Here is a 13,894-nt window from a genome sequence, read left to right on the forward strand (position 1 = left end):
ATTTTCCCCCTCTTTTTTTTAGCTGCCTAGTCTGCACATTGTTTCCAAATAGACAAGACAATTTCAGGATTTACAGAAAGTGAAAAACACACACACACACACACACACACACACACACACACACACACACACTTTGGATGAATGGCAGCAGAAACATGGGTTCCCAAGTGAAGCCACCAATTTCTGACACACTAGATTACAGTAGTTTGTGCTTTTTACAAAATAGTGCCACCACATTTTGTGTATGTTTGAAAGATATGCGATACTACATAATCAATACCTATTGGTTCTTCATCAAAACAAAGCACTGGAACAAATTTTGGAGCTGGATGGATGCAAGTTGGAACTTGGCTCATACTTGGAAAATCTATCTTGGGCTGATATGCTGAGGTTTCTTTGTAAGTGCAGGAAAATTGAGATTTTATCAAGTTCTGCTTCAGCTGAAGGAAAAAAACAAACAAAAAACAAATATAATAATATCTAAATTTTTGTGGTGCAGCAACTCATGTCAACATGCTAATTACTCCAAGAGTATTAAGGGCAAGCAACAGGGGTTCTCTGAAGCCAACCCACCCAAACTAAATTAGACTCACTTTCATAGACCTGCCCAGTCATGATCATTCCCGACTAAAATTACCTAGCGTGTCCCAAAATAAAAAATGTAAGCACACAGTCTAACACCTTTAAAATAAAAAATTACATATTCGGTGAACCTTTTCCGATAAATACAAGATTTGTTGGTACTGTAGTGGCAATTTTATATAATCTTTATATTTTGCAAGAATACATTATCTGGTAGGATTAGAAGAGGTTTTGCATTCACTCATTACAATACCTTAGGTTTGTCTTTGTTAATGCACTTCTGGACACGCTGGCTGAGAGATTTGAGAGAAGATTCATTACACTGTTCAGGAGTCCTAGGAATTCAAATCAAAATATATGAACTTAAAAAGATGATTAATTTCATTTAGGAAATACACTGCATTAAAGCAGCATTAGGGTAAACTCCTGGGTCATTTCCCAACATCCAAATATTCTCCTGTTCTATTCACCATTTAGCTCCAACTCTCAGCTCACCAAAGTGGAGCTACCTGACATCTTTAACAAAAAAAAAAAAAAAAAAAAAAGATGCTTTTATCTCGGAATATGTGACCAAACCCCCCCCCCCCCCCAAAAAAAAAAAAAAAAAAAGAAAAGTACAAGTAAATACAACACATAATAGGTCAATACTCAAGGTTAAAAAAGGTGAATCATGATAAAAAAAGGTTTATAAAAATGCACTCCAACCACATATAGAGAATAGCAAACACTAAAATCGTATGACCACATTTCTCCAGCGGCAACTGTCCCAGCAAAAACTGGGAGAGAGAAACCCCCAACCCCCCCGAAAAAATTATCTGCGCATTATAAGTCTGCCAGAAATCGGTCTCCAATGCCCAGCTTACGGACCTCAGCGCTAAAAATCATCCCAGAACAATTAGGCCAGCATGCAGAAAATTGCACAAAATCCCGTCCTATCAGATACCTCAAGTATGCCATTATGCAGAAATTTCACCGGTTCCGTTCTCTATCCGTTGATGGTGCAAGACTACTGCTCTTTGCGGATTACTCAGTGGAAGGGACGACACAACGTAAGGCTCTCAGTGATTTGTTCCACACTACAGCAATAAAATCAAATTCACCCTTGCTTACCCGGCAGTCCTGCATAGCCAATCCCATGCAGGAGAACATTTTACCTTCACCTCCTCAGATAGCGGAGCTCTACAGTAACAATTCTTCCGATGGCCCATTTCTGCCACTGCTTCCTCGGCCTTACCTAGACACCAACACAGTCCAAATAAGCCTCCCTATAAACATAGTCGTTTTGCTCCCCAGGATGACTGCCCTGGAATTCGCTGAACAGCTTCTGTGTAACTTTGACATTACTGGAGATGTGCAGGAGAAGGGCAACTCTGCCCCTTTATCTTTCCTTCCCCAGAAATCCTCTTTACATTTTAGGGGGTACACTGTTGCATTTGTTAAAAGCACGTTGTCACTAAACAGGGGGGGGGGGTACCTGTGTAATTTAGGTATTTGCTCCCACTTCCGGGCATAGGTCTTCTGGAGACACACAGGTTCGATGACAGCAGGGACCAGCACGACTCACGCATGCGCAGTAGGGAACCAGAAAGTAAAGCCACAAGTTGACAAAAAAAAATGAAAGAAGAAGGAAAAAGGAAAAGGAAAAGAAAGAAAAGACAGAAGGAGACCCCCAATCCCCCCCCCCCCCCCCACAGGCTCATATCGTCCAATCTCCCTAATCAATGTAGACGTTAAAGTATCTAAAAATAGCCTCACGTCTAGCTCCATTACTCTCCTTTACTTCACCCAGCCAAAGCTGGTTTTGTTCCAGGATGTTCTGCCACCTTGAACATCCATAAGGTTTAGATGGCGCTGGAGTATGCCAAATCACACCCAGACCAAGAGGTGGCCATCTCACTTGATGCCAAAAAAGCTTAGACAATATCAGTTTGTCGTGGCTATTTAAAGTGATGGAAGTATTCGGTTTCTCGGCCCGATTACACTTGAGTGTATGCTTCCGACGGTTCACTTTGTCACTCGATTTAGTCCGACACAATCCCTTTGACAAAAAGGAACAAGTCAAGGATGCCCTCTCCCCTTCAATATAGCTATTGAGCCTCTATCAAGGATACTAAACTCAACTGACGGAGTCAGTGGCATCACTGTAGCCAACCAAGTATTCCGTTTTGCCCTACTCACGTACAATATCGACCCTCTTGTGGACTTTGACAAACTCAGAGCACTGACCTTTAGGCTCTAGAATAAAAATTGACAAAAAGCGATGTTTTACCATTACACCCCCAAACATCAGCTAAATGGAAGGTCATCATCCCCTTTTACCTTAGCAGCTCACCACATCACCTACTTGGGTATCCTTATAGGCCGAGAACCTTCCTCTTTATGGTCTTAACTACCCACCTCCAATAATAAAAATTGTAAGAGTTGGAAGCTTGGGCAACCCTTCCCCTCTCGCCATTTGGGAGATGTCACCTCTATAAAAAATTGTTTCGTTGGCATGTCCACTTAATCCAAAGCAAACCATACCCCTTTTATTAAAGCACTCCGAAGTACAGAAAATACATGAGGTACTTATGGCCACACGGTCAGCCATCTTACAATCAAACTCTAACACCCCACCTTAAAAAACAAGTGTTCGTTATCAAAAGACAATTATTGCATGGAGAGAAGTGCAGAGACTGTTGGGGCTTCCCTCAAGTACAGTGCCTTGCAAAAGTATTCACCCCCTTAGCTTTTTACCTATTTTGTTACATTACAGCAAAAATTACACACACACACACACACACACACACACACACACACACAGCCTTGCGAAAGTATTCGGCCCCCTTGAACTTTGCAACCTTTTGCCACATTTCAGGCTTCAAAACATAAAGATATAAAAAAAAAATTGAAGAATCAACAAGTGGGACACAATCAAAGTGGAACGAAATTTATTGGATATTTCAAAACTAACTACTAAAAAACTGAAAAATTGGGCATGCAAAATTATTCAGCCCCTTTACTTTCAGTGCAGCAAACTCTCTCCAGAAGTTCAGCGAGGATCTCTGAATGATCCAATGTTGACCTAAATGACTAATGATGATAAATAGAATCCACCTGTGTGTAATCAAGTCTCCGTATAAACGCACCTGCACTGTGATAGTCTCATGTAGTGATCTAATTTGTCCAATAAATGTAGTGATCATGTATAGTGTCCAGTACTCCGGTCAGATAATTAATATCTTAGATGTTTAGTATAATGACCATAAATTACGTTGTTCCGCAGCAACTCACACCAGGTTCTCCAGAGAACGCATTTAATGGATCTTCCAATAACATACAAAGTCCAAATTCCACAGACGATACAAGAATCCAACAGAGTATAATTCAGAATCCCATCTTCTCCTAGACCTGTGCAATGTTCATCATAGAGTGACAAAACTAGACTCCTTGAATGCCAGCTTGAGTCCTTCAGATATTGGACTCACACTGGAAGGGGGGGGGGGGTCAACCAAATGTTCCCATTGAATGAACATCCCACAAGTCTAATTAACATTAATAAACACTTCCTTATGTAAGGAAGTACCAGGCCACACACCTAGGTCTTCAGCTGTCCCTTTGATCTGTGTTTGACCACTAACCCTTTTGGTCAGCAAACACCTTTTCATGTGTAACCTTGAATGCCTGTATGTAAACCATGATATATATAATCTCATAACATTTTAAATACCTACACATCTATATTAATATTACAACATCTCAGAGGTCCGTTTAAAGCGTAGAGAGCATCATGAAGAACAAGGAACACACCAGGCAGGTCCGAGATACTGTTGGAGAAGTTTAAAGCCGGATTTGGATACAAAAGATTTCCCAAGCTTTAAACATCCCAAGGAGCACTGTGCAAGCGATAATATTGAAATGGGAGTATCAGACCACTGCAAATCTACGAAGACCTGGCCGTCCCTCTAAACTTTCAGCTCATACAAGGAGAAGACTGATCAGAGACGCAGCCAAGAGGCCCATGATCACTCTGGATGAACTGCAGAGATCTACAGCTGAGGTGGGAGACTCTGTCCATAGGACAACAATCAGTCGTATACTGCACAAATCTGGCCTTTATGGAAGCGTGGCAGGAAGAAAGACATTTCTTAAAGATATCCATAAAAAGGGTCGTTTAAAGTTTGCCACAAGCCACCTGGGAGACACACCAAACATGTGGAAGAAGGTGCTCTGGTCAGATGAAACCAAAATCGAACTTTTTGGCAACAATGCAAAACGTTATGTTTGGTGTAAAAGCAACACAGCTCATCACCCTGAACACACCGGGCCAGATTCAGGTACATTTACATTGCTCCGCGGTGACGCAACGTATCTGATTTACGTTACACCGCCGCAAGTTTACAGCGCAAGTGCCTGATTCACAAAGCTCTTACCTGTAAACTTGCGGCGGTGCAACGTGAATCCGCTCGGCGCAAGCCCACCCAATTCAAATATGGCGGTCACCATTTAAATTAGGCGCGTTTCCCCGCGCCGAACGTACTGCGCATGTTCCGTTGGGAAAATTACCCGACGTGCATTGCGCTAAATGACGTCGCACGGACGTCATTTGTTTAGACGTTAACGTAAATGGCGTCCAGCGCCATTCACGGACGACTTACGCAAACTACGTGATTTTTTAAATTTCTGTGCGGGAACGACAGCCATACTTAACATGGCTTAGAACACCTAGGAGGCAGCCCTAACTTTACGACGTGTATCGCTATGGAAACAACGTAAATTTAGATCGACGGGCATCGCGGACGTTCGTGAATTGCCGCAACTAGTCATTTGCATATTCTACACCGACCGCAATGGCCTCGCCACCTAGCGGCCGGCCTAGAATTGCATCCTAAGATCTGACGGTGTAAGTCAATTACACCTGTCGGATCTCAGGGCTATCTATGTGTAACTGATTCTATGAATCAGCCGCCTAGTTAGGACGGGCGGATCACAGAGATACGATGACGTATCAGGAGATACGCCGTCCGTATCTCTTTTGTGAATCTGGCCCACCATCCCCACTGTCAAACATGGTGGTGGCAGAATCATGGTTTGGGCCTGCTTTTCTTCAGCAGGGACAGGGAAGATGGTTAAAATTGATAGGAAGATGGATGGAGCCAAATACAGGACCATTCTGGAAGAAAACCTGATGGAGTCTGCAAAAGACCTGAGACTGGGATGGTGATTTGTCTTCCAACAAGACAATGATCCAAAACAAAGCAAAATCTACAATGGAATGGTTCACAAATAAACATATCCAGGTGTTAGAATGGCCAAGTCAAAGTCCAGACCTGAATCCAATCGAGAATCTGTGGAAAGAACTGAAAACCGCTGTTCAAACGCTCTCCATCCAACCTCACTGAGCTCGAGCGGTTTTGCAAGGAGGAATGGGCAAAAATGTCAGTCTCTCGATGTGCAAAACTGATGGAGACATACCCCAAGCGACTTACAGCTGTAATCGCAGCAAAAAGGTGGCGCTACAAAGTATTAACTTAAGGGGGGTCGAATAATTTTGCACGCCCCAATTTCAGTTTTTTTATTTGTTAAAAAAGTTTTAAATATCCAATAAATTTCGTTCCACTTCATGATTGTGTCCCACTTGTTGATTCTTCCAAAAAAATTACAGTTTTATATCTTTAAAGCCTGAAATGTGGCAAAAGGTCGCAAAGTTCAAGGGGGCCAAATACTTTCGCAAAGGCCCAGAGGCTGCAACACCTAAGCAAGAGGCACCACTAACCAAACACTGCCATGAAGACCAAGGAACTCTCCAAGCAAGTAAGGGACAATGTTGTTAAGAAGTACAAGTCAGGGATAGATATATATATATATATATATAGATATATATATATATATATATATATATATATACACACACACACATACATATACACACACACACACACACACACACAGGGCTCAAAATTTCAAGTCCTGAGCTACTAGCCAGGCCTCAAGAGTTACTCACCACTAGTTGCCCCACCTAATTCATACACTGCCCTGCGCCTAATTGCACCCGTAAACACGCCCTTGTAGATTATCTCATGGAATGACACTGTTAAATGTTTTATGCAGAATCAAGTTACAAAATTAAATATTACCAACAACAACTTTAACAAAATGGGGCAGGGCACTGGGGTCAGACCAGAGTGACAGGGCACTGGGGTCAGACCAGAGGGACAGGGCACTGGGGGCAGATCAGAGAAACAGGGCACTACAACTGGGTCTCTTCCCCATTCTCTTGCTGCCTCCTCTGCAACTCCCATCCATCCTCTCTCTCTCTCTCCCATTCATCTCATCATCAGGAGCCTGTGTGTGCGGCTCCACGCTTGGATGTCCCCACTTCCCCCTTTTATTCAGGTTGGCAGTGAGGAGAGGAGTTGCAGCACAGCAGGAGGGAGTACAATCCAGCACTGAGATCCACACAACTGCACAGCCATTGACACCATAGCACAGCGCACACTGACACCGCACAGCACACATTGAGACCAGTCTGCTCACAGTGCTCAGGCTGAACTGGACACTTACATAGAGCACAAGGAGAAGAAAACTGGAAGGCTGCCGCTGTCATGTCAGGGCAACTTTCAGTGAGCGCTGCACTGGAGTGGTAATTTTCGCAATCCTCCACCTCACTCATTACTTTCTGCTCTCCAACTACATTGGTCGGGGCCCGGGGGAGGGGGGGCAGGCTCAGAGAGGTCATACTGTTAGGTCCCATGGCTTAATGAGAATTGTAAGTAGAGCACCTGTGTACTGCTCTGCCTGTGCGCGGCTCACCAGACTACTTTTCCCGAGCATGCACCTTTCCTCTTTGGCCGCCAATCTCATCGGGACTCTAAGTGTAGGCACAGATTGGAGGGAGATTGGTCATGTAGCCCTGTCATCACTCGCCCCCAGCTTAAATCCACTCGCCAAATGATAGTAGGCGAGTGGAAATTTTGAGGGCTGTGTATATACAGGTAGTGCAGAATTATTAGGCAAGTTGTATTTTTGAGGATTCATTTTATTATTGAACAACAACCATGTTCTCAATGAACCCAAAAAACTCATTAATATCAAAGCTGAATATTTTTGGAAGTAGTTTTTAGTATGTTTTTAGTTTTAGCTATTTTAGGGGGATATCTGTGTGTGCAGGTGACTATTACTGTGCATAATTATTAGGCAACTTAACAAAAAAAAAAAATATATACCCATTTCAATTATCTATTTTTACCAGTGAAACCAATATAACATCTCAACATTCACAAATATACATTTCTGACATTCAAAAACAAAACAAAAACAAATCAGTGACCAATATAGCCACCTTTCTTTGCAAGGACACTCAAAAGCCTGCCATCCATGGATTCTGTCAGTGTTTTGATCTGTTCACCATCAACATTGCGTGCAGCAGCAACCGCAGCCTCCCAGACACTGTTCAGAGAGGTGTACTGTTTTCCCTCCTTGTAAATCTCACATTTGATGATGGGCCACAGGTTCTCAATGGGGTTCAGATCAGGTGAACAAGGAGGCCATGTCATTAGTTTTTCTTCTTTTATACCCTTTCTTGCCAGCCACGCTGTGGAGTACTTGGACGCGTGTGATGGAGCATTGTCCTGCATGAAAATCATGTTTTTCTTGAAGGATGCAGACTTCTTCCTGTACCACTGCTTGAAGAAGGTCTCTTCCATAATCTGGCAGTAGGACTGGGAGTTGAGCTTGACTCCATCCTCAACCCGAAAAGGCCCCACAAGCTCATCTTTGATGATACCAGCCCAAACCAGTACTCCACCTCCACCTTGCTGGCGTCTGAGTCGGACTGGAGCTCTCTGCCCTTTACCAATCCAGCCACGGGCCCATCCATCTGGCCCATCAAGACTCACTCTCATTTCAGCAGTCCATAAAACCCTAGAAAAATCAGTCTTGAGATATTTCTTGGCCCAGTCTTGACGTTTCAGCTTGTGTGTCTTGTTCAGTGGTGGTCGTCTTTCAGCCTTTCTTACCTTGGCCATGTCTCTGAGTATTGCACACCTTGTGCTTTTGGGCACTCCAGTGATGTTGCAGCTCTGAAATATGGCCAAACTGGTGGCAAGTGGCATCTTGGCAGCTGCACGCTTGACTTTTCTCAGTTCATGGGCAGTTATTTTGCGCCTTTGTTTTTCCACACGCTTCTTGCGACCCTGTTGACTATTTTGAATGAAACGCTTGATTGTTCGATGATCACGCTTCAGAAGCTTTGCAATTTTAAGAGTGCTGCATCCCTCTGCAAGATATCTCACTATTTTTGACTTTTCTGAGCCTGTCAAGTCCTTCTTTTGACCCATTTTGCCAAAGGAAAGGAAGTTGCCTAATAATTATGCACACCTGATATAGGGTGCTGATGTCATTAGACCACACCCCTTCTCATTACAGAGATGCACATCACCTAATATGCTTAATTGGTAGTAGGCTTTCGAGCCTATACAGCTTGGAGTAAGACAACATGCATAAAGAGGATGATGTGGTCAAAATACTCATTTGCCTAATAATTCTGCACTCCCTGTAATATATATATATATATATATATATATATATATATATATATATATATATATATATATAAAAATCTTTGATGATCCCTACAAGCACCAAATACATCATAACCAAATGGAAAGAACATGGCACAACAGCAAACCTGACAAGAGACGGTCGCACACCAAAACTCATGGACCAGGTAAGGAGGGCATTAATCAGAGGCAGCACAGAGACCTAAAAAGGTAACCCTGGAGGAGCTGCAGAGTTCCACAGCAGAGACTGGAGTATCTGTACATAGGACGACAATAAGCCGTACGCTCCATAGAGTTGGGCTTTATGGCAGATTGGCCAGAAAAAAAAAAAATTACTTCACACACACACACACACACACACACACACACACACACACACACACGATTTTGAGTTTGTGAAAAGGCACGTGGGAGACTCAAAAAATGAATGGAGGAAGGTTGCTCTGGTCTGAGACTAAAAATGAACTTTTTGGCCATCAGAAAAAAAAAAAGCCATGTCTGGCGCAAACCCAACACATCACCCAAAACTATCGCAGTTGGGACTGGCAAACTGGTCAGAGTTGAGGGAAAGATGGATGGTGCCAAATACAGGGATATTCTTGAGCAAAACCTGTACCACTGTGTGATTTGAGGCCATGACGAAGGTTCACCTTCCAGCAGAACAATGACCCCAAACACTGCTAAAGCAACACTTGAGTGGTTTAAGAGGAAACATGTAAATGGGTTAAAATAGCCTAGTCAAAGCCCAGACCTCAATTCAATAGAAAATCTGTGGTCAGACTTAAAGTTTGCTGTTCACAAGTGCAAACCATCCAACTTAAAGGAGCTGGAGCAGTTTTGCAAGAAGGAATGGGCAAATATCCAAAGAGACTTTGAGCTGTGATAGCCGCAAAAGGTGGCTCTACAAAGTATCAACTTTAGGGGGGGGGGGGGGTGAATAGTTATGCACAATGACTTATTGTGAAGCAAACAAATGGGACACCCCACACACACCCATCTTTAAAGTTGTGGGCATGTTCTGTAAATTAATGATGCAAATCCTCACCCAAGCCATGTGGGGGGGCGTGAATACTTTTGCAAGGCACATCTGCATTGGGAAATTTGATTACATATGCCTGCTGCCATTTTTTTTCTGTAGGTTTTCATCTGTAGGATGTGGAAACAAGGCTTAGCGACTCAACTATGGAGGAAAACAAACTTGGAGGTGCAGAAAATGGCAGCAGGTGCTCTGGTCTGAGAAGTAAAAAAATCGAAATTTGGTTGTAGTAGGAGGCAGTTAGTTCACCGAAGGGCTTGAGAGCGATACAATAATGAGTGTCTGCAGGAAACAGTGAAGCATGGTTGCGGTTCCTTGCAAGTCTGGGGCTGCATTTCTTGCAAATGGAGTTGGAGATTGTCAGAATCAATGGTGTCCTCAATGCTGAGAAACACAGGCAGATACTTATGGCATACCATCAGGGAGGTGTGCGATTGGCCCCAAATTTATTTTGCAGGACAATGGTCCCAAACATACAGCCAATGTCATCAAGAACCATCTTCAGTGTAAAGTCCTGGAACTGATGGTTTGGCCCCCACAGAGCTGTGGTGTCAACATTGACTCAGTTTAGGTTTACATGGAGACAGAAGAATTTGAGGCAGGCTACATACACACAAGAGATTATTCAGCGCTGAAAAAATAAACAAACTATACAATAAGAATGCTAGCCAGCACTTAGGACAAATTCAAATAAAACATCCCACAGTAACATGTGATATAAAAAGTGCAGCGCAAAAAATTACTTAATAAAAAATATATAAATAAAGTCCATAAGTGAAATAAGTGCAAGAAAAAAATCCAATAATTTTATACAGGTGTGAATCCAGAAACGTGACTAGAGTAAAGATCCTCCACCAGAAAGTACGGATGGGCCCCTCACCTCCTTAATTTGACCTCACAAAGCGTGGTAAGCTGATATCACAGATCCTGGTATCAAGGGTCAGTAGATGTCTGGTAACTCCGTATCCAAAAACAAACAGCCCAAGATTTGGCAGCAATAGGACATGTAGAACAAAGAGGAAAGAAATCTAGTGCTCTCTGTAGCTAAACCAGCATTTATTCAGGTAAAAATTTATTAAAATACACTCACATTGTATGGCACTCTCAGCCGAGTGCTAAGCTCCAAGCGGTACACTCAAACAGTGTGAAACGGCCAGGATCATCGTGAGTCAGCGATCGCGGGTGGCGTCACACATTGGCTCCTCCCTTCGAGCGCCATACAATGTGAGTGTATTTTAATCAATTTTTACCTGAATAAATGCTGGTTTAGCTACAGAGAGCACTAGACACCTGTATATGAAATTGGATTTTTTCTTGCACTTTTATACATTTATTTTTTATTAAGTAATTTTTTCCGCTGCACTTTTTACATCCACACAAGATCTGTGGTTAGCTTGAGTTCCTTCAAAAAACTACGCAAGTGTACCTAGAATTGATGAGGTTTTGATGGCAAGAGGGTGGTCAAACCATTATAGGCAAACACCAGAAAAAAATGCAGTGGGCTTTTACCATGGATTTCAATTTTCATAAAAAAAATTTTTAAAAACAAACATTGGCAAGTTATGAAAGGAAAAAAAAAAAAAAAAAAAAAAAAAAAAAAATCCATCAATACTAGGAAACAAATATCACAATAGCTTTTGAATATTGTGAATCCTCTTATTTGTCATATTTTGGTTTGATCAAATTGGGATTTTTTGCATGTGGGAAAAGTTTATCCTTTAATTAACCACTTAAGACCCGGAACAAAATGCAGCTAAAGGACCTGGCCAGGTTTTGCGATTCGGCACTGTGTCGCTTTAACAGACAATTGCACAGTCGTGCGACGTGACTGCCAAACAAAATTGGTGTCCTTTTTTCCCCCCCCCACAAATAGAGCTCTCTTTTGGTGGCATTTGATCACCTCTGGGGTTTTTAATTTTGTGCGCTATAAACAAAAGTAGAGCGACAATTTTGAAAAATGCAATGTTTTTTACTTTTTGCTATAATAAATATCCCCCAAAAATATATAAACAAACATTTTTTTCCCTCAGTTTAGGCCGGTACGTATTCTACCTATTTTTGGTAAAAAAAATAAATAAAAAAATATATATTTGCAATAAGCGTCTATCGGTTGGTTTGCAAAAAATTTATAGCGTTTACAAAATAGGGGATAGTTTTATTGCATTTTTATTTTACTACTACAGCATTTTTTTTTCGTGACTGACATTATGGCGGACACATCGGACAATTGACACATTTTTGGGACCTTTTTTTTTTCCCCCGGTGAAAATGACAAAGCATTTAAAATGCATTGTTTACTGTGAAAATTACAGTTGCAGTTTGGGAGTTAACCCCTTCAGCGCCCCCTGTGGTTATGTGTGACCTAATGTGTTTACAACTGTAGGGGGGTGTGGCTGTAGGTGTGACATCAATTGTGTCCCCCTATAAAAATGGATCACACGATTGATGCTGCCGCCACAGTGAAGAACGGGGGAGCTGTGTTTACACACGGCTCTCCCCGTTCTTCAGCTCCAGGGACCGATTGCGGGACTCCAGCGGCGATCGGGTCCCGCGGTCACGGAGCTTCGGGTCGCGGGAGCGCGCCCGCACGGCTGGGCTTTAAGGGCAAAGTACATATACGTTGATGTGCCCAGCCGTGCCATTCTGCCGACGTATATCGGCGTGAAGGGGTCCTTAGTTATGATCACCAATGACAAAAAGATTTTCCCTGTGGATAATATACATGTAGGAGTTCCAGCAAGTGGAGAATTCCATGAGTCACATTAGCTCTGCATCATCAAAGTCCAGTGTGCATGAGGCCCAAGGTGTTACATGGATCTAAAAAAGCATTTTTTTTTATATAAAATATTGCTATGTTATATTGGTTTACCTTACAACCTATTCAATAAAAATTATCAAAATGTTATATGTCACTTTACAGTTCTCCAGTGGTGAAGGGCTCACTCATCTGGCTTTGCCAGCACAGTACAGCCCCATAGCAAGTCTATGGATCTATAGGGAGCAGGCGCTGCCATCGACTATAAGGCCTCATTCACACGACGGATCGTTCAAGTCCGCATGTCAGTTTTGACGCGGACCTGAACGGCCGCTCCATGCAATCCTATGGAGCGTCGGATGTCAGCAGACATGTCCGCTGACATCCGATCCGCTAAACACAGACGTATGGGGGGGGGGGGGGGGGCACGTCCCCATCCGTATCGGATAAGACATGCTGTCCGTTTTCATCAGATCGCTCCATAGGAGATAGCGGTGCCCGACAAGCCCCTCCCCGCTCAGTGAGCAGGGAGGAGCTTGTCATCCGTGGGCTCAGCGGAGATCTGCGGACTGCTCTCCCGCTGAGCTGGCGGACTCCGTAGGAACGGAGTCCGCCTCGTATGAATGGGGCCTAAAAGAAAGACTGGTCAATGAAATCTCAGTAATGATACATCTGCAGGGGGGGGGGGCATTGTTTAAGTCAGGGGAAAAAAAATGTGCACCTTGTTTAAAAAGGGCACTTGTTTAACCAGTTTCCACAGGTTATTGGATATCTGTGGCCTCTCAACAGGTGGTCTTCACCACTAAGCAGCCACATGCATGCATCCATAGGGTACCATTTACTGTGGAGAGCACGCTAATTGTGCGCTCCTGGCACAGTAACTAAAGTGAAACTAGAAAGCTCCCAAAGTTTACTTGCAAATGTGAGCTTCAGCTCATGCGACTGCCAATCGTAGTCACATGATCTGAATACCCATCTCCA

At 43.0% G+C, this 13,894-nt stretch overlaps 1 protein-coding gene across 1 annotated transcript in view; it reads right to left on the reverse strand.

The window, feature by feature from the left end:
- The window catches only part of LOC120932129 (PARP1 binding protein), a 32,996-nt gene that overhangs the window by 897 nt on the left and 18,205 nt on the right, over positions 1-13,894 (reverse strand). The window contains exons 9-10 of the mRNA XM_040344287.1: positions 836-917; positions 281-440 (exon numbers count right to left, since the gene is read on the reverse strand). Coding sequence (XP_040200221.1) covers positions 281-440; positions 836-917 — 242 coding nt within the window. The remainder of the gene's footprint in view (positions 1-280; positions 441-835; positions 918-13,894) is intronic.

Source organism: Rana temporaria, chromosome 3 (assembly GCF_905171775.1).
Source record: "Rana temporaria chromosome 3, aRanTem1.1, whole genome shotgun sequence".
NCBI lineage: Eukaryota > Metazoa > Chordata > Amphibia > Anura > Ranidae > Rana > Rana temporaria.